Below are 23723 nucleotides of genomic sequence, written 5' to 3'. Positions count from 1 at the left end.
ACCCCACCTGCTCTTTGGAGTCCTCACTTATATTTTAAAAGACTTTAGCTGAACAGGTGATCATTTTATTACATGGGTCCTATGAACACAGAACAATGAAATCCCTTCATAAATGTAACACTGCATTTAGGAACCAAGAGTGGCTGGATTGGAAAAGGGACACTTGTTACCTTCTTAACATTGATGGAAATACTGCCCTACCTCCTCCTGAGGCAAGTTAATTAACACTAAGGGTTTTAAGGACATTTTGAGGGAGAGTGCACAAAATTGAGAGAGGGAAACTTCAGATTAGGGCGCCTTTTATTTGATTCAAAACTGTGTGTCTTCTAGTCTCTTGAATTTACTGTGGTGATGACCAGAGAGTCCGAGCAGAAGCCAGACCCCAGGGGTGAAGGCAGCCCAGGAGAGGTGATGGAATTCCTTCCCAGACATGTTGAAAATACCCAGGAAGGGCGCAGGATGCAAGGAATAAACTCTGCTCCCACTACCTTATGTCACGAACTTGCAGAACTTTATGAAGAATTTGTATAAAATCTCAGAAAGAACTTGTGTGGCCCACTTTTGATTCAAGTCTATCAGTCAATGGGTCACATAAGCCTGTGGTCACATCCAGTTTGCTTTACCAAACTATCTGGGGAAAGCACTGATCATTTTGGGACATGGCAGGTGACCTAAACAATTAGGTAAAAAATGCAAATAGCCTGGGGAAGCTGGACCTGCCACCACAGGTCCTTCCAATAAGCTCCAGGGCACCCTCTGTGTTCACTTTCCCGGCCACTGGACATACACCAGCGTAATGAGCTGTTTACTTGTCTGTCTCCCCAAAATCCTTTAAGCCGGGGACTGTGTCCTATTCGCCCCTGTAACCCCTCTGCTGGCACAGAGGAGACGACCAATCACACTTATGAAATGAATAAACAAATGAATGAAGAGCAAAGTGCTTCCTTTCTAGAGTAATTAATTCCACCTCACCTAAATTAAGTCTGTTTCTTTAAGTGTGAGGAAATGAATGGGTATAGTACAGAGCATGCAGATATAAATGATTATCTCATTTAATAATGAGCTGGGACCAATAATAAAAATTGCCTGCTGTCTGCTCTGCCAAGTAGCCCTATCTGTTAACTAACATTAAAGATCTAATTTAATTAAATCTTGAACAAGCTCAGAAAATCTACTGAGAGCACTTTGTTTAATTACAGTCAGGGGGCAAGCACCAATCCTATTGATCTGGTCAGTTCAAATTCTATACAATCAATGTGGGTAGTGAAAAAAAAAGTGACCCCCAACTGCTTTTCAGGCAGCTTTGATGAACTGTGGATTGGGAGGTGCCATAAAGGCAGCCAAGGCAAACCAGCCACGTACCATGTGGTATCGCAAGGAGGGCAATGAAAGCATACCTCAGACACTCCACAGAGCTGCACATGATGAAGAACAGAAGAGAACCCACCACAAGAAACAGATTCCTCCTCGGGGAAATGAAACATAATGAGTGGTGGTGAGTGGAAGTCGTCCAGCATTGAAGGCTGGTAAACTGGCATTCAAAGGCATCTAGCAAATTCTATGAGGCCCACAACTGTCTTGAAATAAAAGGAAATAGATCCAATCCATGGGTATGTATACAAATTCCTGAGGGCATTCCCAGTTGAGGAAAAGGTACAAGTTCCTCGACACATTTTTTATTTGGAGGTAACTGAAATATAAATTATATACATTTAATATAAAACCATATTAAAAGACAGAAAAATATGAAAAACACCACACAGTCACTGCAAAACTTAAATGACCGTTTAAGTATGATCAGAAGCGAGGTAAGCGCACTATGCGTATTAACTAATTTCCCTGTGTCGGGTACTAGCCTCATCCCCACTTCACGGCAGAGTAAACCACGGCCCAGAGAAGTTAGGTAACTTGTCACAGACTCATGGTGACTTGGTAGGTCAGGCTGTGACCTGAGGTGGTCAGGCTCCAGGCCTGGCACAGAGCATCCAAACGATGCAGTTCTGAGGACTAACCTCCAGAGTTGGGGAAAATACTTGAAGAAGGGGACTGGCTTTTTATCTTTTGCTGGTCACAATCCAGGGCTCTCTTGTGCTTTAGTAACTCGAGTTAGGGGAGGAAATTTATTCTAAACCACAATATGTAATTACACCCAGGACCAACATTTCCTTCACAAAACATGCACCATCAGAAGGCACATGCTAAGAGCAAGCACACCTAATTAGGGCATTAGTCATGATCATCAGGGAGCTCAGCCCAGGAAATTACAGGTGGTGGGGGCCTTCGCACAGAGGAAATGTCATCAGCTGGCCCAGATAAAGTCTTTGCTGACGGGGGTGATTTACACCTGCTGATGCAAGGATGAAGAATGGCATCTGATACAGCTGGGTACTGGAAACAAGCTTATTATGCACATGAGTTCAGACAAAATGATGTTCAGATCTGAGCAGCAGGGATGCTGGCCTTTTAATTATAACATTAGCCACAAGTGAGGAAAAGAGCTGATAACGTTCACAAATAGTAATTTCTCCCACACTCAAACGTACACGTGGACTAAAAACAGAATGAGTTATACATGCTGACCTTTGGGAAGAACAAGGTATTTCCAAGATGTTCTTTAGAAGTCAGGGGGAGAGAGAGAACGATTACTAGATGTTTCCCACCCCCCCCTTTCTAATTCAACTTAATCTGTGTGCAAAATTTCCAGTTAGAGCAAAACTAGAAAGCAAACTTCTACTATCGCCAAGATTGAGAGAGAAAGGGGTCTTGTAATTCAAAGTGGAGTTCAGACGAATTGCTTCTGATTGAAGAATTTCTTGCTTCACTGCCAGTTGATTCACAGATCAAATCACAGCCACACAAAGAAGTATTTGTGGGTTCCTGAGCAAAAAACCCCCTCCATCTTCGGAAAACTGAGTGCTTTTTACCATTCTGCCAAACATTTCTATCCTAAAACATCAGCGTCTTTAGTAATGGATATATTTCCTACAACAGAATGATTTGCAAACTGCTTCAGGCCATAGAGCCATGGGTACATGGGGGTGAATACCAGGAATTACACACACATACTTAACATATATACACATACACAAAACACACATATAGACACAGCTATACATACATATGATTATTTTAACCTTAATAAGTCTGCACTAAAAGAGTTGACATTTGTCATTAGATTCACTGATAAGTGAGAGCACCTGCTATAAATTTAAAGCATGTTAGAAAAGACTGCAAAGGGGAAAAGTCTATATCAGTGGTTCTCAACCTTGGCTGCACATTAGGATCACCTGGGACTCTTTTTAAAATCCTGATTTCTGGGCCTCATCCTCCAGAAATTCTGTTTCTTTGTTATGGGGTGGGGCCACAACATTAGTAACAAAGAAATAGAATTTCCGGAGGATGAGGCCCAGAAATCAGGATTTTAAAAAGAGTCCCAGGTGATTCTAATGTGCAGCTAAGGTTGAGAACCACTGGTCTATACATTTTTGCAAATTATAAAATAGTATTAGTTAACTTAAAAGAAGAACATTTTAATGTAGCTGGGGGCAGACGTGCACACCCGGGAGAATGGGTTGAGAATCACTGATATAATTTTATCATCCACTTAGATTTGCAATTCTGGAGAATAGTTTTTTTTAAAATCTGTTTGCCACACCTCAGCACTTTTAAATGATTTTCCTTTCAAGAATCTCTTAAAAAAAGAAAAACTGACTTCATAACCAGAAAGGGACAGCGATTCCAAAGGCTATAAAACGCCCCAGAATTCCCGGGGGCTGCCCCGGGCTCTGCACGCTGGCTTCTCTGGCCCACGCCCTCGGGAAGGGGCCCGGGCCCCGGGACTCGGCATGCTCACCCTCCTCCGGAGCCGGTCCCGCTCCTCCCGGATGGCGTTCATGGTGGCCTTGGTCCGGTTCAGCTCCTCCTCTTTGCTGCACAGCATGGCGGTCAGGCTTTCATTCTCTTCCCTCAGCCCAGCCAGCTCCTTCTCCCAGCGAGACCGCTCCTCAGCCAGGTTGGGATACAGATCCCGGCCGAGTACCCCCTCGATCTCCTCGACCGTCTAGAAAATACAGCCACAAAAACAAGCCAGGTGAGCGAATGGGAGAAAGCGGAGGGGAAGAAAACATGCTGGACGGAGCGAGTGTCCACGGAGGAGGGGGTTCTACAGCCTCCTCACTGTCAAGTGTCATCATGATCAGTGACACCCCCACATCATCCTCTCCCTATTCTCAAACCAAACTCTGTGGCTTGCTTGGGTCCTAGTTTGTGTTACCCAGCAGTTCCCGGAGTAAGAAAAACACAGTCCCTCCCTGGCACTAACTGTCCACAATGTTTATCTCCTTCGCCCACGTTCCAGAGCTGGTAACTACGCACCAGCAGACAGCAAGCCAGTTAGTGATCCCGACAATGCAAACGTGAAGTTGCCAACTGCACACAAAATCTAACTTGCAGTTTCCTGAATTACAGGCCTCCCCTGTTCCAACTTGGCAACGAGAGGCCACATTGCCGTTCCCAGCTTTAGTGTCACAGCAGAACTGAGAGGGTGTGAATGAGGTTCGGTCCCCAGATGCCCAAGCCGAAAATAAACCTGTGACACAGAAACGAGGAAGCTCACTGTGGAGGTTTCTAAGACAGCAGGGATTTAATTAATGAATAAGACAGCTGTGAACTAAGAAGAGCAGAATCTTAATAGCACTTGGAGAGTTTTTAAATAATCCATTTAAAACACAGTATTAATGGAGAAAGAATGTGCAGAAAACTGGGAAAAAAGGGAAGCGCTCATTCTGGTGGCTTTCAGAAACCATTCATTCACATTTCTTGTCGTTTGGAAAAGGAGGCAGCAGCCAAATGACATGAGAGAGGAGGGAGGATTCCTAGGTCGGAGTAGAAGGCAGTGAAGAGAGGTGATGAGAAACAGGTCTCGAAAACAAAACAAAACAAAACAACAAAAGGGGAGGTCACTCGTGGCTGCTCACACTGGTTTCCCCATCGCGCTGCCACTTCCCCTGTGTTGTGCATCGTCCTTCCTTTCAAATCTGAGGCCTGCTCTGTCCCTTGCTGGTTGGCAGAAGTCCTTGTCTTCTCCTTCCCTCTCAAAGCTGAGGCTGGGGCTAGGACCCAAGTTGACATTAAAATTAAATATAGGGCCTGGGAGACTCCAGACAAAGAAACAACAGTGGTTGCTTCTCCAAACCACATCACTGATATATTAATAATTGAGATGAATAAAGATGGAAAACCAGCTGTGTTATAAATATGAATCACGGTTCACCTTGAGATACCACAGCTCTTTTGTAACATCCACGGTTTCTGTTGATAGACGCTTGGGCCTAGAGTGCTAAGACATTTTTTTTCCCCCCAAGTAACACGTCACATTTTCCCTTTCCATAGGCCCCTCTCTGACTTTTCAGAATCAATCGCTATGGCTAGGTCACTAAGCCAGGGTGAAGTAATATAAAGACCCCAGAGGCCCAGTATGAACAAGTCTTGACGTTCCCATTGTTCATGATGAGTCTGTGCAGATGCAGCAAATTCCTCTCTTTTCATTCTCCTTTGGAGGTAAGATGAATGGATGTGGAAGGCGTGGCTGAGACCGAGTGCTCAGGATCCAGGACTCACTGAGGTCTGGAACTTCCCCCTTATTAGCACCGTGAATTGATTAACTCCTGAAATAATATTCTAGAGGCCAGAAAGCGTTAATAAAACTTCCAAGTTAATCTCTGGGCTACATGATGAACCAGGCTAAAATGAGGTGGTTCAATACTAGCAGTCTAAGAGTTTCCAAGAAAATTGTCATTTTTGCTGCGAGGTCAGTGATCCTGACTGCTGACGTAATGACTTTTTCTGGTGCAATTCAGCCCAACAAAAATGTATAGGGCTCCGGCTTCTATCTGGGGGCCCAATCTATGAGTATGGCTTTCTCAGAAACACTCATTCCTCACAGGTACTTGAGAAAACCACACTTCAGAAGAGAGGGATCTGATCATTTCCCCCTGTGATCGCCAAGAGCCACACAGAGGGAGGGGAGGGGTTACCTTAATAGCCAAGTCGCAGTGCTCGCTGGCCGTGGTGAGCTGCTCGATGTGCCTGTCCACCTCGGCCACGGACAGGCTGCAGCTGCTCTTCTTCCTGCAGCAGACGACGTTCTCCAGCCCCGTCAGCACCCGCTGCAGCTCCGAGTTCAGGTCACTGCAGTTATCTGAGAGTGAACGTGGGCAGAATGAGTGAAGCAGGCAGGTGGGCAGCGAATGCTCTTCATTTTGTTCACCATGAAAAACCCATTCTAGTAAAATGAAATGGCAATAGAGCTTGAAATTTCAAAGTTGAACTCTGGGCAGCCGAATCCCAGCCTGCTGGCATCCTGAGGCTTGGAGACAGTGTAAAACCTTTACTAAGGGGTTGCAGACTTCAGTCCTTGTCTACTTAGCCACGCCAAGCTGATCCCCTGGTCTTTCACCTGAGGGCAGCCCCGACTTGAGGTTCTTTAATAAGAACAAAGAAGTGTCAGAGGGGCTGGTGGGGCCTCATAAGCCGTCTGGCCTACCTTCCTGCTCAGCCATTCAGACAAACACTGGCTCCAGATAGAGTGTCCGCAAAAAAAGATATCATAATATTACTGAAGAAACAAGACAAACCCCCCCAGAGTTAGCAGAGACACTAGGCATTTTAAAACATGGAAACTGTGTAAGACCCAGCCCTTGCCCTCAATGAGCTTATAATTAGGACACGTGGCTGTCCTGGTCACTGTTCCCTGTCTGGGCCCTCACAGGAGGACAAAGTGGATAAGCTGCAGGAGCAAGTTTTCTGGGTCCCCTGACTGTGGCCACACAGCCCCAATCACTCACCACCAGTCACCCTAGCACCAGCGCTGCTCAACACAGGGTGGGATGCTCTTTCAGAGTTGGTGGCGTATTCTTCTAAACACAGACTTAGAACAAACGCTCAGTTCCTTCCCGTGGCCTACAGCCCCCTGCACAGTCTGGCCCCTACCAACACTTAAAGGCTGAGGCAGTTGGGGACTGTACAAAAGGTGAGAGGTGTATGTTACGGAATCAGAAGAGCAATAGAAGCTGAGACAAGGGACTAAGTGGGTTCTAGGATGAACAAAAGGTATCTCATGTATAAATCAAAATTGTAATGAGTTATCACCTCACTCCTCAGGATGGACCCTATATACGAACAACAACAGAAAACAACAAGTGTTGGCAGGGCTGTGGAGAAGTTAGAACCCTGTGCCCTGCTGGTGGGAATATAAAATGGTGCAACCGCTGTGAAAAACAGTATGGCAGTTACTCAAAAACTAAAAATAGAACTCCTGTATTATGTAGCAATCCCATTTCTGAGTATATACCCAAAAGAATGGGAAGTAGAAGTGAAAAAGGTATGTGTACACCGTTCTTTATAGCAGCAGTGTTTACAATAGCCAAAAAGGTGGAAAAAACTCAAATGCTCATCGCCAAGTGGACAAACAAAATGTGGCACATGCATGCCATGGGGCATTACTCAGCCTTCCCAAGGAAGGCAATTCAGACAGCCTGCAACATGGATGGACCTTAAAGACACTGGCCTAAGTGAAACAAGCCCGCCACAAAAGGACAAACACTGCGTGATCCCACTTACACGAGGTTCTTGGGGTAGGCAGATTCAGAGGCAGAAAGTAGAACAGAGGTCCCAGGGGCTGGGGGAGTGGGGCAATGTGGCTTAATGGATACAGAGTTTGTTTGGGAGGATGAGACAGTTCTAGAAACGGATAGTAGGGATGGGCGCACAATTCTGTGAACACACGTGTCGCCACTGAACTGCACACCTGCCCTGGGACGCTGAGCAGACCCCCTGGCTGTGCTGTGCTTTAGGCAAGAAAGGTAAGGGCTCGGCTCCACGTCCACGAGACAAAGAGGAGGCCATCTGTATCGAACACACATTCTCCCAACGGAGGTCTTCATATCTTCCCACAGAAGAATGTGAGGTTGCGCAGAGCAAACAAAAGGGGAAACACAGTGGTTGGGGCCGGGGAGAGGCTGAGGAAGCCAATGAAAGTGAACAGCTGTTGGGCTGACTACTCCGCTTAACCATCACACAAGCGTCCTGGCAGCCAGAGCAACAGTGAATGATCTCCTGTCGGGGAGGAGGAAGCGTTCCAGCTTCACAAGGGAGACTATGTGTTTTCAGCAATAGCTGCTACAAGAACTCAGGTACATGGACTTCCTGTGTGGCATGAAGCGATGTGATGGCCAGTCTCCTCAGCCAGTTTCACACGTATGCAGATTTCAAAGGCTTTCTTCTTCTACCCGCCTTCAATTACAATTAAGCTGTCGACCATTAAAGTACAATGCAAAGGGAGTCCTGGGAAGGACTAAGCTGACAGTCTTGGCATTCTGCCTCCCAGTTGTCTAATTGGCTGCAAAGATGAAAGAGAGCGCACGGGAGAATAAATGGAATGGACATCTCCCTTTGACCAAAGGATGCAAATGAGCCACCTGCAGCAAAGATGTTCCGTGTGGAGGGCAGGGTTTGATGGCTGGCACAGCCTTTTTTGTTTTTTAAACAATTTTTAAATTAATTGCCAACATTTAAAAACCATTAGAAGTTATGACTATTCCTGTAAAATTAGAAGGTCTGACCACATTGGGCCCCACTCGGCACACAACATTCTGCAGCATGGCCAGCTGCTGGCCCCGTTGGACGCGGCATGGCCACAGCGCTCATGGCTCTGCCCACCTCCCAGGCCTGCCCACTGCCCACCTCCCAGGCCTGCCCCTGCTGTCCTTCCTAAAGGTAACTTTTCCCAGCTTGACTTCTGCAGCAGCTGCCGAAAAGACAGCTCAGGTTACATTCTGCTGGAGAACTCAGAGCCTTAGGATTTCCTGTTGCCGTTTGAGGGAAGACCCCAGTTACTTCGGAAATGTACTTGGCTATGAAAACTAAGCCTAATCAGCTTTCTTGCTCACTTAAACACATACTGGTGGGCTGGTTTCCTTCTTTCCCCTGACCAAGTATCATGGAATCTAAAACATATCATGGGGCATACCACACCCAGCTAATAAGCTTTCAATTAAGGTGGATCCTCAAGGCGGAGGCCCTTCCCCTGAAGTTATAGGTACTAGGCTCAGTGCACTCAGCCAGTCTGAGAAAGGGAAGTGGCTGGGGGCCTGCTGTGAATGGTCCTCACGCCTGACCCGTGTGGGGAGCAGCAGATCAAGCCGTAACCATGACCCCCACTGCCTTCTGAGGACCGACACGCGTCCCCACCTCTGTTCTGCCTGGGCACACGTCATGCCTTACAGAGCAAGGCAAGTGGGGGAGAGAGCTGCAGATGCTTTCAGCTTCAGCACCGACGCTCTGCTAGGAAGCAGGTCTGATGTCCTAGGGATGGAACAGCTCCGAGCCTGTTGTGACTCTAAGGCTTAACCAGGAAGACTGGTGCTTCCCTTTCAGCAGTCCTCTCTCCTCTGCGTGCAGCCAGGCCCTCCCTAACTCCAGCGAGAAAAAAGCAAAACAACACAGAAAATGACAGGATAGTTGACTTCCAGGTCTGAACACAAGATGATGGGAAGGTCTATGAGGAAAGGAGGAAGGGAGTATCCACTGAGGTTACCCTGCATGATGTACAGGCGGCTGTGTCTACCGAAGACAAGAGAGTAAGAGCGATGTCGGTATCATTTAAAAACACCTCAACATCACCAATAGTGAACAAACTGACATATGACCCTCCTGCACCTTACTGTGTGTTGTGTCTTTTTCTTAGGTGATGGATGTTAACTAAATTCATTGTGGTAACCATTTTATAATCATGCTGTACACCTTAAACGTCAGTGTTGTATGTCAATTATATCTCAATAAAACTGGAAGAAAAAAGAGAGGAAGGCATAGTGGGGAGGGATTCTAAACAGGAATGGGACAGGGGACGGGGAAGGAGGGTGGTACTGAGGAAGAGTAGAGTCAGGCCCTCAGCTCTAGGAGAGGTGAGGAATGGAGCGGAATAAGGGGAGAGAGAGATAAAGGGGAAAGAAACTTTTCTAAGAACTTTATTAAAGGGCTTTTACTTATTACAGAAAATGAATGTTCATTCTAAATAAAATTCTAAGCAGAAAAGTTCAAAGAAGCAACTAAAAATGATCCATAATCCTTCAACCTCATTTTAAGCTCTTAGAGTTTTATTTTCTACATCTTTTTCCATAAATACATAGATCATGCGCTACATAATATGTTTGGGTTTTTTTTTCCACAAATATTTCTTAAATTATTAATTTTATGACTACTAAAATTTCATTCTTTGGAAATATCATCATTTTTTTTGGCATATCACAGACATATTTCCCTTAAATTCCTAGACATGAAATAAATGGATCAAAAGATTATGAATATTGGCACATATTATCTTGTTGCTGGGAAAATATTATACATTTCCATTTGTGAATTGTGCAACTTACTTTCAAATGGTTTGGAAAAAGAATTTCTGAGTGTTGTGCACAATCAAATGTGGTAAAATGTTAACAATTGGTGAATCTAGGCAAAGGATTTGGGGGGTTCATTTGATCTTTTATGTAAGCTTAAAGTTTTTAAAAAATAAAAAGTTGAGAAAACAAATACCTCAACATTCAAGGCAAGAATATGCTCAAGTCTAGTTTAACTCAGGGACCACTATGACGATCAACTCCTCAGTGCAGTTATGAGAACAGGAGTGTCTCCTGAAAGCGCCAGGCCACACCCAAATATCCCCGAGCACACAGGCTCGGGCCAGGGTGATGGTGCCAAAAAGAGTGAGCCGCCACCCCGCCAGGCCCCCACCAGGCCCCAACCTCACCGGGAAGAAGAACCTATTCTGTTTCTTTCCCAAAGAAAACGAGGCTGCATTTTCAAGACTTCTATTTCAGCCGGATCGAATGGGTCTGAGATTTGTTTTCATTTTTGCTGCTGTCACTGTGCAGTTTTGACCGTTTATCTCTCTACAACACTAAACTTGGTCTTAAGCTTAGTGAAGGCATAAGAAAGATAACCTAGCATCAACTGCCGGAAAACTGTCCTTCAGCCACGGGAACCCCCGTTGCTGGCTATGTCTTCAGGACCCCGGGCTCTAAGCTGCCCCAGCGCCCCACAGAACTCCCAGCCCCAGCACTTGGGAAGCAGCTGAGTCCAGAGGGCCAGACCACACGTGTCAGTAGCTCTGGCACCTTTCAGACAACTGAGCAAGACAACATTTTTTCAGGCCTCGGCATCATCTTTGTTTAAGATTTCAGGAGAAAGAGGTAGGCGGTCCTGAAAGTAAAGGAATTCTAGAAGTCACACTTAACTTCAGAAATGCAGCACAGCTCTATAGTCAGAGACTTCAACAAAGTAAGGTTGTGCTTCCAATACGAGCACGTCAGAAAATCATTATAGGTGTGGGCTGGAGAGTTAGTGTGGGTTACCAGAGATTAAGCCATTATGAAGAGGAAGAGGATATGGAGCAAGTTGGAAGGATGCACTTCATTTCTGCCCACATCCCATTGGTAAAACCAGTCTATGTTGGTGGGCAGGAGCACTGGCGAATTTGGTCAGTGGATGCACAGCTGTTTCCCAAAGGTAATTCCGTGCCAAGAAAGGAGAAGCACTTTGCCATGTAAAAGTCCTGGCAGTGGCTTCCACAGAGCAAGGCTCCAACGACACATATGTAGAAAAGTTCAAGTTCACACATAATCATTGTACTTATTTGCCTCCTAATCACCCGAACTGGCACAGCTGTAAGGATATGAGGAAACCTTTGTAGGCACGGAAGGGTGCAAATTGGCAACCTCTGGAGAGCCTTGAAGATCATTCCGTACCTGTGCCTCTGCGAAGTTATCCTGAGGAAACAGAGGCACATTTAGAGGGGGAACCGCAGCCCCCTCACTGCGCCTCCTGACGTCGCCCCTTCCGGGTCTCGGCCTCACCGCTGACCGTTCTCCCAAAGCTCTCTAACCTCTGGGCCAAATGCGCCTCTCAGGGTCTGCATCTCCCATCTCAGCTCCCAGCCCCTTTCCAGGCAGCCTCCCTCTCGCCCCCGAGAGCACACAGCACACAGCACACAGCACACAGCACACAGCACACAGCACACTGCACACAGCACACAGCACACTGCACACAGCACACAGCACGGAGCACGGAGCACACAGCACACAGCACACAGCATGGAGCACACAGCACATAGCACTGAGCACACAGCACACAGCACTGAGCACACAGCACACAGCACGGAGCACACAGCACGGAGCACAGAGCACGGAGCACACAGCACACAGCACACAGCACGGAGCACAGGAGGCCGGCAGCAGGAGGAGGAGGTGTGCTTCTGGCACCAAACGCGCCTGTAACATCTTCCTCACTGACACCCCGCTCCTCTCGGTGGTTGGGATGCAGTGACACGAGTGAGGCCCCAGGCTAACCGGGCTTTCAGAAGCTCATCTCAGAAGCCAACACCCCTTTTTTAGGAAACTTACATAGAGTTTCAAACAACCAGAAAGTAATCCAACCTGAGAAGACAGTCTTTACAAACCATGAAGACTGCTTGTCGTATCTTAGAAAAGGAGTCGTGAGTGCCAATTATGGGAGCCCATCTTGAACAAACGCCTTTCCATTTCTCTTACACCCCAGGTCTCTTTTGGGGACTGAAAATTATTAAACAGTCGAATTCGAGGGAGATATTCCGCAGAAACACAAGGTGAAGTGGAACAATGACCTTTCCTGCTCTCAAGTTTGCTTGCGCTCCACGGGAAGCTCTGGAATGATCTTAGGCGGGCTCCTCAGTCGCTCGGCCCGTGACCACGTGCAGGCAGCCTTACTGGACCAAGCTCAGACCCCTGGGAGGAAGCACGCAGAGAGCCTCCCGTGAGCCGGTGTTCGAAATTGCTAGGACGCCCCTGGGTTTGGTCTCAGGGGAACCAACCCTGCCGAGCCCCTGGGAGAAAGTAAGCTGCCTCGTCAAAGTAAGGAGAAAAGAAAACAGGCCGCAGAGGGCCTGGCCTGTTACATCAATGAGCCGGGGTGTGATTTTCAGTCCCGTCTCACCTTTGCAGCCTGTGTGCTGGTTCCTCAAAGTTCCAGAATCAGCTTACAAACCATCTGATTCTCATTTAAAAATTCGCGCCCTAACCGGTTTGGCTCAGTGGATAGAGCGTCAGCCTGCAGACTGAAGGGTCCCAGGTTTGCTTCCGGTCAAGGGCATGTGCCTGGGTTGCGGGCACATCCCCAGTGTGGGGTGTGCAGGAGGCGACTGATCGATGTTTCTCTCTCATCGATGTTTCTGGCTATCCCTCCCTTCCTCTCTGGAAAAAAATCAATAAAATATAATTTTAAAAAAATTCATTGCTAGGGGATGACCGACCACCTTGCCACCTCGTTGTAAGAAAGATGGAGTTTTCTCCAGACAGGCGGCCTTGCCTTTGTAAACGCTCTCTCCACGTCTGCAGAAAGCGAGTGTTGGAGAAGGCAAGGCCGCCTTTCCCTTCTCCCCACTGGGAGTGGCTGCCTGACACTTTGGAACATTTTTTCCTGAAGCCATTAAGCCTCATCGCCATTAGAGCCAGGAAAAATCTGGCTTTAACGTTAAACATATTTCATAGTCAGAGCCGTGCCAAAGAACCAGGTTTCATGTGTAAATTCTTCCTTGGTCGTCCTCCAAAAACTACTCATAAGGAGGAAATCTCTATCTGAATGATCACACCAGCAAGCAAGCTTCCTTTCATCCCTCCGGGTATAAAGAGGTCAGCACTGCTAGATTCCAGAAAAGTCATTTCTCACCTAAACCCAGCAGAGATCTCAAAATATTGGAGCAGACCCCACCACCGGCCGTGCGCAAAGACCCCCGGATCAGGGATTTTGTTAGTTTCACAAACAACTGCTCCTGACAAGCTCTGCTGTCCCATTGACAGAGTCGGAAAAACAGCCTGCTAGCGAGGACACCGCACACGTGCTAACACCCATGATGCAATGAGCCATATGCCCACATCTGTGCTCTGCTCTATTGCGACACGCAGAATCATTTAGGGTAAGAGTGTTGTTTCTAGGATGGAGATCTGCAAAACCTCGATTAACAACAAACAGCCTGCTATTAGCCAGGTGCTGTGATCACACAGCTGCTCCCTAAATTCCCCCTCAGCGCTAGACCTCAAAGGGCTGCAGCCAGCGCAGCACACCAGCCATGGGCACGGCTCGCTGTTTAAGCAGAGGCGTGTCAAAGCAAAGCCATCTGCAAAAACACAGCAGAAACAACTGCTTAGCTGTGCGGCCTTGGGGAAGCGGCTTACCCCTCTGCACTCTGTTATCCCAACTTTATAAATCAGGAGCGTTACAAGGCCTCCCATCCTCCAACTTTGAGGATGCACATAAATGCTTGGCACAACACGAGTGAGCAAAGCATGCTAGCTGTTATATCCAACTTCTCTTTTAATGAGAACTCCTGGTCAAATTAAGAAAATAAAAATCCACCGGCAATTCCTACCGCTGTTTTTGTGCATTTAATTACCTTTATTTTCCAAATAATTGTGCCACCAGGTTTGGATAGAGGTAATGCAATGTATTCTAAGATGCACTGTGGCCTTCCTGGGACCTTTGTCCTTTACATGACTGCTCAGGGAAGTCAAAACACTTTCTAAATTGCTGGCTTACCCCCCCACCCCCTGCTTTGCCCCCCAGGCCCTGGGGGCAGTGCCTAGGAGCCAGCTTACTGAAGGGGCAGCCTTAGCTCTGATGGGTGTGGTTTAAAAACAAAAGAAAAGTGCTTTTTCAGTGAAGGGAATAGGTTTGACTTAGTCTTAAATGGAGATCAGCACAGAAACCAAAGCAAACTGCATATAAAATCCAGCTCAAGGAAACCTCTGGGCTGCTAATGCATGTTTGCAGATACAGCAACCATAATGAAATGGCTGCTTTTTAATGATTTCCTATAATAGTGTTTATATATGGAAGCTTTTTTCCCGATTGAAGCAATTTAATTGGAAAATGGCAGAGGAGTAAGAGGAGGCAAACGTCCAGCCCCGATGAACACGCAGGCATTGCGCTCTGCTGCAGCCTTAATGGGCCTCCTTGCTGTCCCCGGGGCCTTCCCTCCTTGGGGACCTGGCAGGGGTGGGCCCTGTGCCCACAGCCCTCTCCTCTGCCTCCTGCTCTTTGCTTGCATTGCCCCCACTTCACCCTCAGTCTGAATGTACGTTAAGTGCTACTCGTCCTCCAGGACTCCCATCCCAGGGAGTCACTAGGGGCCCTGTTCACCTTCTGTTGTGGTTCTTTCCCCCCTGCTGTTCATTCTCTGTTTTCCTGTCTACACCCCCCAAAGAATCATGAGCTCCAAGATGGCATTCACTGTTACTCAAATCTGTGGCTGCCTACTACGTGCCGGCACTGTTTCATTGGTAAACAGGACAGCTGCCCACAGGGAGCCTGCAGTCTAGCAGGAGAGGCTGATAAAGGCTGGTGATACGGAACTAAGTCAATGTAGACACGTGGCATCAGGCAGCACCAAGAGAGGGAGGCTGGTCAGGTTTGAGGGTCAGTGAGGTCAGAGGCTAAAAGAAAAACAGGGATACTGGGGAGGATGAGGTTTGAAATTGAATAAATGACCCATTCCAACAAAGTTTCTTAATCAAATAAGGTTGGGAAATGGAGAATAAAGCCACTTACATGGGCTGGGCATCATGACGATGGGACTTCTCAGGGTCCTGAAATGAGAGAGCATCTGTCTCTCCTTCCCCTCATTAAAGAACCTGGGGATGCCCAGGTTCTGGGGGCCCTGTAGGTCATGGTAAGAAGTCGGGATGTCACTCTGGGTGTGAGGAATTGGAGTATGGGAGTACAGCCACCTGATGGCAGAGTCTGTCTTATATCCCCAACCCCTAGCACAGTTCCCCATGATTTCCTGAATGAATAAATGCCCCCTATTGTGGACAGAGGACATATACAGACACTGGGCAGACAGGGTTCCTTCTCCCAGGAAGGAACCAGCCGTAATGAACATATATTTTTTTAATGAGGGGAAGGAGGGACAGTTGCTCTCTCATGTCAGGACCCTGAGAAGTCCCATCATACAGATGCCCAGCCCATGTAAGTGGCTTCATTCTTCCATTTCCCAACCTTATTTGATTAAGAAACTTCGTTGGAATGGTCCATTTATTTAATTTCATAGAATAAAATTATGGAATGTAGGAACTTCCCTAGTAATTGGGAACTTTTTGGCTGCTTGCACTTGTCTGTCTGCCTAAGGCTGGAAGACAGAGTCCAGAGTGGGGGGGGGGGCCACTAGGGTTAGAGATTATGAGCTGGTATAACTCAGCATGGAGGACTTGGGTCCGTGGGTGGGGTCAGGGGCTGGGTTTAGGTTTGAGGGAGACAGTTTAAGCCTGAAGCCAAGACCTCAGGTCTGGAGAGGTATCCCCGCTCCTCAACCCATTTCTGTCTGGCTCAATTGGTATCAGCTCTCAGTGACTCTGATGTAGCTCAATCGGTCTCATTTGGCTGTAGCAGCAACCCAGCCTGCTCACCCCTTCTTCCTTATTGGGCCTTCTCTGTCCCTCCGGCTTCCGGACACCACTCTCCTCATTTCCCCCGTACAGCTTTGCCTGACTGATGGCTTGATATTTGGTGGACCGCTTCAGTCGTTCACTTAAAGAAGTATCTCTGAACACCTACGAAGTGCCAGGCCCTGTGGTGGGGCTCTGGAGATACACTCGTAGATAAAACAAACACGCTTCTGCCCAGGGGAGGTGAGTGGGAGAGTCAGTCAAGCAAAGGAATACAAATACATTATTTAACATTGCACTGTGATACAGGAATCAGACGGGCAGCGACAGTCAGCACAGGGACTTGCTCATGAGATGCTTTTGAAGGAGGTGCAGTTAAACCCACACCGAAACGAGGAGAGCCCATCCCTGCCAATGAGCGCCCGCTGAGCCTCCTCATCAGCCGGTGCCCCCAAGGCTTAGTTGCAGGCGCTCTGCACTCCTCCATCAGCACTTTTCACTCCTCGCATAGATTCTCATCGCCTCAGTAACTGTCTGGAAATAGCCTGGTGTCTCCAAGCTGCTTTCCTTCGGCCCACACCTCTCCTCCTGGCTTCTTATGTATATCTACTGCCTCCCGCCTTCCCAAACATCTCCACCCAGGTTATCTCCAGGCGCCTTCAATTTATACCCTAACAAAACATATCATCTCTACCCACCCTACCCTGTCCCCAAACAAAACAAAACAAAATTGAAAGCAAAACCACCCGGTCTTTTCTTCTATGCTCCCTTATTGGTGACTGGCCCCACCGTTCACCCACTGTATAATCCAGACATGGATGTATAGGGCATTGCCACCTACATACCTCCTTTACCCTCTGTTCCCAATCCTTTAGCCAGATCGTGCCATTCTATACCTTTTCTATACCCATCTGCTTTTCTACGTCTCACATGCCACCACCCTAATTCCGAGCAACAATTCTGTCCACATAACACTTTTTCAATAGCTTCCTAGTTGGCCTCCCCATTCACTCCTGATCCACAGATTCTTTCTCCTCAGTTCAGAATGACACATTCAAAATGCAAATCTGATCTTCTTTTTCCCTCCCTCCCTTCCATGATTAAAATCTTTCCATTGTTTTTTTGTGGATCTTTGAATAAGGATCAAACTCTAACACAGTCTACAAGATCTTGCATGATCTGGCTCCTACCGGCCTCTCCAGCCTCACACCTCTGTGCCCTTCAAACATGAAAATCCTTTTTTCACCTCCTGGAATGCATCTGTCCCCGCCCCCTGAATGCCATCTTCTCTTTTATCTGCTTAATTCCTACTTATCTTCCAGATCTCATTCAAATGTCACTTCCCAGAGGAAGGTATCCTGAAAATCCTAAACTTAATCAAATTCCTTTGATACATTCTCATGGTACCATGTTCTTTAATGTTGTAGTACTTATATATGTTTGCAATTAAACATAAGTGTGTAATATTTGATTCAAGTCTCTCTCTTCAATGACATTTTAAGTTCTGTGAACACTGCACTGCACTTACTCCTCCTTTTCTTGGTTCTTCTCCCATCTCTCCCCTCCATGTGAACATTTCCTAAGATAAGGGTCTCCTCCCTCTTTTGACTCTCCACCCTTTTGGCCAAAGGGATCTGTTTACTTCATAGCTTCAAAGCCTTTATCCTCAATTCAATCTCTCCAAAGAGCCAGCTAGGCATCTCCATGTAGTCCAGTGGTTTTGCAACATTCTGACTGCAACCAACACTCGGAACATTTCATATGGCAACTTACTACATATACACAGGTAACAAATAATTTTCATGAAACAATACTGTCATTCTATTGCCCCCCATTTTATTTCATCTAAAAATAATTTATTTTTCATATAATTCCAAGACCCACTAATGGGTCGTGACCTGCAGTTTAAAAACACACCATCCAGTCACATAGTACCAGATATTTCCACATGAACATTTCTCTACAACCTCAAACATAATATATCGATTTCCCAACTCATTTCTCAATCGAACTTCTGAGGAATATGATCATTCTCTGAGTCACTCAGGATCAACATGTTAGAGTCATTTTGGATCCTCCTTACCCAACAATTGCTTTTGGTTCTTCCACTGCAATGTGTCACCACCCATTCTAGCCTTTCTATTCCTTCCATCCTAATTGTTAATGCAACTTGGAGCACTCCAGCAGCCTTTATAACTGGTTTTCTCCTGCCAGAATTTTCAAACAGAGGTGACGTATGTTTGAATCACAAACATCAGGACAGAAAGTGATTCAACTCTGCAGTTCCATTTTGAGCAACAAAGTAGTATGTAAGGGACTGAAATGGATATGCCTTTATCTACTCACCAAACTCCTTCATTAACTTTATTAAATTTTAAGCCAGGCTGCCTCACGTTTCTATAAATCCCTATTACAGAAACCAGGCTCTGGCTTTGCAGCAGGCAGACTCACCCATGTCGGCAGTGACCATGGTGGACTGGTTTTCGGGGATGGAGACAGAGGTCTGGTCTTGGTCCATGCTTCGAGAGTCCTCATTGACCTCTTGTTGACTCTGGCTGAGTTCTGATCGAAGTTCTGAGTACTCATCTTCCTCCCTGAGAAAAAAAGGAGAGTTGGCCACCACTTAGAATGAGACAAATCCCTAGAGAATATGCCATTTAAGGACAAGAAAAAAGACATTCAGAGAGAAGAGAGATAGCTTTTATCCCCCCTAACCCCCTCACCCCTCGGGCCACTTGGAACAGGGTTTCTTCAGGCCAAATAGGTGGTCCCATCTATGGTCAGTATATGAAACCGAAAGGTTGCTGTGTCCACATACACACCCATATAGCTAGGAGATTCATCTATCAGCCTACAAGAAACTTTTCCCCTTCAAAGATTTCCTGAAGAAATTAGATTTCTTCATTCCCTCAAATTCCAAGGTGAAAAAAGACTAGTGCTGATGCTACAGTGAGCAAAATAATTAAGACTCTGGTGGACAGAAACAGTGTTCCACTGCCTGGAGGGTCCCAATGGCACGCCTCATTCTTGGAAGAGGACATGAGGAGGTACTGGGGCCAGAGCTACTGGAAAGCCAGCACCTCATCCATGCAGAACAAAACGAATGCTTTGAGAGGCATATGGATCAGCATGTCTAAAAAATACCACACTTAATTTCCCCAAAGATAGTAGGTAGAGTTAGAGCATTGGAAAAGAGGACGGAGTGGGGAGAACAGTGGAAACAATGAGTGAGAGAATTCCAGTCAATGTTCTATTTCCTTCCATTTGCTAACAGGAAGACAGTATTTAAATGCAGCTATGTTTCATTAGCACAAGAACATCCACCCCTTCTCAGGCCTTCATAGATCCCGCAACCTTTGGTTTCTGAATTAATTATGAGCAAGCTAAGAAAACTCAAAATTGTAGTATGTATTTCAAGGCACACCCACCCATATTTCCTCTCCATACCACCCTCATCACTGTATACACACTGGACACAGACATGGAGAGAGCAAAGTTAACTCTCTTTGAAGCATTTATTTTGCAAGTAAGCTAGAAGAGAAAATTGTCAGTGGATTTAATTATGAGGTTGGAAAGCCCATGGGTGTCTCAGGCTGACATTCATTTTAAGTTTGTGATGTTTGTGATGTGTGTGTGTGTGTGTGTGTGTTTGTATGCGCACATGAAGAAAGTCTACAGTCTTGAGTTTGGGGCAGACCCAGATGGTCAGTGGCAATCATCTCTGGAACTTGGAGAAGAGGCAACTGCCATTTTAGGCTGGGAGACAAATCTATAAATTAGAGAAACGTGAAGATCTCTTCAGACTTCTTGGTTCTTTCAATGAATCACATCCTTCCAGGGAAGAGATTCAGCTGAGCCACTACTTTATAAGGTATTCTTAATAAAAGCCACCCAAATCTAGATTAATGTTAAACAGATGTGAGCCCCCCAAATGTGCAAAATACGAAATAAGATGGGAGTGGTGAAGGCAAAAAGAAATAGGTTAATGTTCTATGACTAAGTTAATTATTAGACACCTGCAAAACTAACAATAATTAGGAAATACAACAATTAAAAAGTACTCTTAAGTTTGGTGTAGTTGATAATTGTGTCCTGATATATCAATTTTCCTTTCTTTTCTTTTTTTAAACTGTTTTTTTTTGTTTGTTTGTTTTGTTTTAGAGAGACAGAAAGAGGAAGAGAGAGGGAGACGGAGGGAGGGGTAGAGCAAGAGACCTCAATGTGAGAATGGAACATTTATCAGCTGCCTCCTGTATATCCCCGCCCTCCTTCCCCCCAACCCCCAACCTGTGCATGTGCCCTGACTGGGAATCCAACCAGTCCTTCGGTGCACAGGACGACGACCACCCAATTGCGCCACACTGGCCAGGGCTTAGCTCTCCTTTCAATCAGCGCTTAAAATTCTGATTTCCATTAACAGGAGATTTTGTGTATGATGAATAAATTACCTTTGTTGTATGTCCAATGTAATCAGCATGGCTGAGACTGTTTTACAGCTAAGAGAGCCAGGAAATGCTACTGCTGTATCTGTGGTATAAATGGCACATGTAAAGTCTTTAAAAGCCACCTTAAACCATCCTGGCTTGGCAGGTTCCAAAACATGTAGTGCCTGCCAAATCTTCTGCTTTGTAAAGAATTACTTCTAGAGATTATTAGGATGAACTTTATAAAGGAGTGCACAGGGCAGGGGTGTGAAGGTGAATATGTGGAGGCTTGGAGAGGAATAAGTGGTTCGGTGTAGCTGAAACCGAAATGGGGTGCAGGACAGAAACATGAGGCTGGGGTTCACTCAGGCCAAAAGAAGAATTATTGTAGTGAAGATGTCAAATAATCAGGGTTAGATGGTAGAGATAAAGATAAAATGTGCAGGCCTAGGGATTCAGGTTCCCAGGAAACATCGCCGAGATCTTTCATGGAAACATAAAATAAGCAGGAGGGAAGCACTGAAGGTCTGTATTCTTGACGGCACAGGGAGGGGCTGAGCACGTAAGGTTCTTCCTTATCTATCTATATATATAAAAGGCTAATATGCAAAGTGTTCCCTAGGGAGTTTGACCGGGCGTTCAATCAATATGCAAAGTGTCCCCTAGGGAGTTTGACTGGGCGTTCAATCGCTTGCAGTGATGTGCGCTGACCACCAGGGGGCGGCGCAGAGTGAAAGAAGGCCCCAGCCAGCAGCTGGAAGGCCCTAATCTGCCTTGATCTCTGGCCAGGCCTAGGGACCCTGCCTGTGCATGAATTTTGTGCACTGGGCCTCTAGTAGTAATTATAATGCATCTCACTGCCCTGTGAGAAGAGAAGGCAGTGTTCTGTGTCACAGAAAATGAGGTATAGGAAGGTTAACCTGAGCCTAAATATCAAAAAATGTGCAACACTGTTGTTTCTCCCACTGACTTTGGTAGAAGAAATCATGAGTTGCATATCCTGATCTAAACATCATCACGGGCATTGTTCCTGAAAGGAGGCTGGAATGTGAGGCAGGGAAATGACAGTCAACTTGGGATTGCAGCATATGTAGGAGGCTGAGGCTAGGGGCTTTCTCTCCACTGTGTTACTGAGGAGAGTTCGTCTATCAAGAGCAAAGGAACAGGAAGTCAAATACACTCCAGCAGCCCCTGGCAGTTTTACAAAGGCGACAATATGAGGTGTGTTTCAGGGCTGTTTTGTGCAGCAGTGAGCCACCAAGTTGGTAAAGACGTTTAGCTACTGACACAGCATCAGCATCTCAAAGTGACTTTACTGTTTGCTTACTTCTGTTGGGGATATAGTCACTCTTGGCGAGTGATAACTTACTTCTTTGGGGGAAAAATGCCTCCCAAAGAACACCAACTGTTAGCGTGGTGATGAAAAGGAAGAAAACATGAAACAGTCCAAGAAGTAATCATATTAACCTCAAAAGTCAGAAGTTTGATGAACGGATACATGTTGCTAATTATACACTATTGTGGTAGTTTCATAATTAAGGAATTGCAAGGATCTCAGGAGCATAAAGGACCATCTCACAGGATTCTAAACGTACATTATTTCGTTCACTGTTTACAAGCATTTGTGAAGTGCTTCCCAGCTTTTCTATTTAGAGTTTGCCATGATTGGTGCTTGCTGCTGGCTTAAACAATGAAGGAAAAAACGCTTCTAAGGAGGCAGGCATTAGATTGTACACACAGCTGGGTAGCTTGCCGTGGCAGAAATGTCACAGGCTGGCCAACTGGAAGGGATCTTAGAGACCATCTAAGCCAGGACCAACACCTTTGTTTTACAAAAAAGACAACCGAGGCTTCAAAAGGCTAAGCAACATACCCATGATGATGCAACTAGTTAGTACCACAGCCTAACTCCTAAATTTAGTACCAACAAAACACAACTCGAATATAGGAGCCTAAGGAAAACATTTTTTGTTGCAATTATTTAAAAAAATAATTTAAAAAATTGGAGAGAAAGAGAAGAGAGAGAGACAGAGAAACACTGACTTGTTGTTCCACTCACCCTACACTCATTAGAAGACTCCTGTATATGCTCTGACCGGGATCAACCCGGCAACCTTGACATAAGAGGACGATGCTCTAACCAACTAAGTTATTTGGCCAAAGCTTGTTGCAGTTATTTTTAAAGATTCCCTCCCTTTAATGGCCAGGGGTAAAATGATCTAATCAGAAAAGGGAAAAAAAGTCAATGAAAGTATAATTCTTATCATGCTTTCCAGACCTCAAGCTGAAGTACTGTGGACTCAGCAGCATTTGATAAAAATATTACTGCATTAGCAAAGTCCATATCTATTTAATGTGGGGGTGTGCATTCATGCCTTATTGCTTGATTGGAGTGATTTGTGAACAAGACTCAGATGGACATCTGCCTATCTTGGCAACTGTCAGTCACCTATGTCCTTCTGAACCACATTCTGTTTTTTGTGGGGTTTTTTATTGTTGTTGTTTTACAATTAAAAGTGTACTGCCCTGAAGTGACCATCATTCTTTTAAAGAGCAAAGATTTTTAAATATAAGGAGGAAATGCAATCCTTTCTGTTCTCTTACAGGGTCTATAGCAGGAAATAAGTGAAGTCCTGATTCCTTCTACCTCTTCTAATTTTTTAATACAGCACAGAGAAGGCTCAGACCCATCTTTGGATCCTTTGGTGAATAACTGAACAAATGAGATTTTGAAAGGCTAGCCATCAACAAATACCAGCTTTATGGCCCAAACCAATATGCTCAATTAATATTTGACAAAGGAGGCAAGAACATACAATGGAGCCAAGAT

General features: G+C 45.8%; 1 protein-coding gene across 1 annotated transcript in view; it reads right to left on the bottom strand.

Annotated features, from left to right (window-relative positions):
- Positions 1 to 23723, bottom strand: part of MCC (mutated in colorectal cancers) — a 234993-nt gene that overhangs the window by 55218 nt on the left and 156052 nt on the right. The window contains exons 4-6 of the mRNA XM_006755280.2: positions 18921 to 19063; positions 6036 to 6199; positions 3854 to 4060 (exon numbers count right to left, since the gene is read on the bottom strand). Coding sequence (XP_006755343.1) covers positions 3854 to 4060; positions 6036 to 6199; positions 18921 to 19063 — 514 coding nt within the window. The remainder of the gene's footprint in view (positions 1 to 3853; positions 4061 to 6035; positions 6200 to 18920; positions 19064 to 23723) is intronic.

This window comes from Myotis davidii, unplaced genomic scaffold (assembly GCF_000327345.1).
Source record: "Myotis davidii unplaced genomic scaffold, ASM32734v1 scaffold130, whole genome shotgun sequence".
Taxonomy (NCBI): Eukaryota; Metazoa; Chordata; class Mammalia; order Chiroptera; family Vespertilionidae; genus Myotis; species Myotis davidii.
This window is presented reverse-complemented; position numbering and strand designations above follow the sequence as displayed.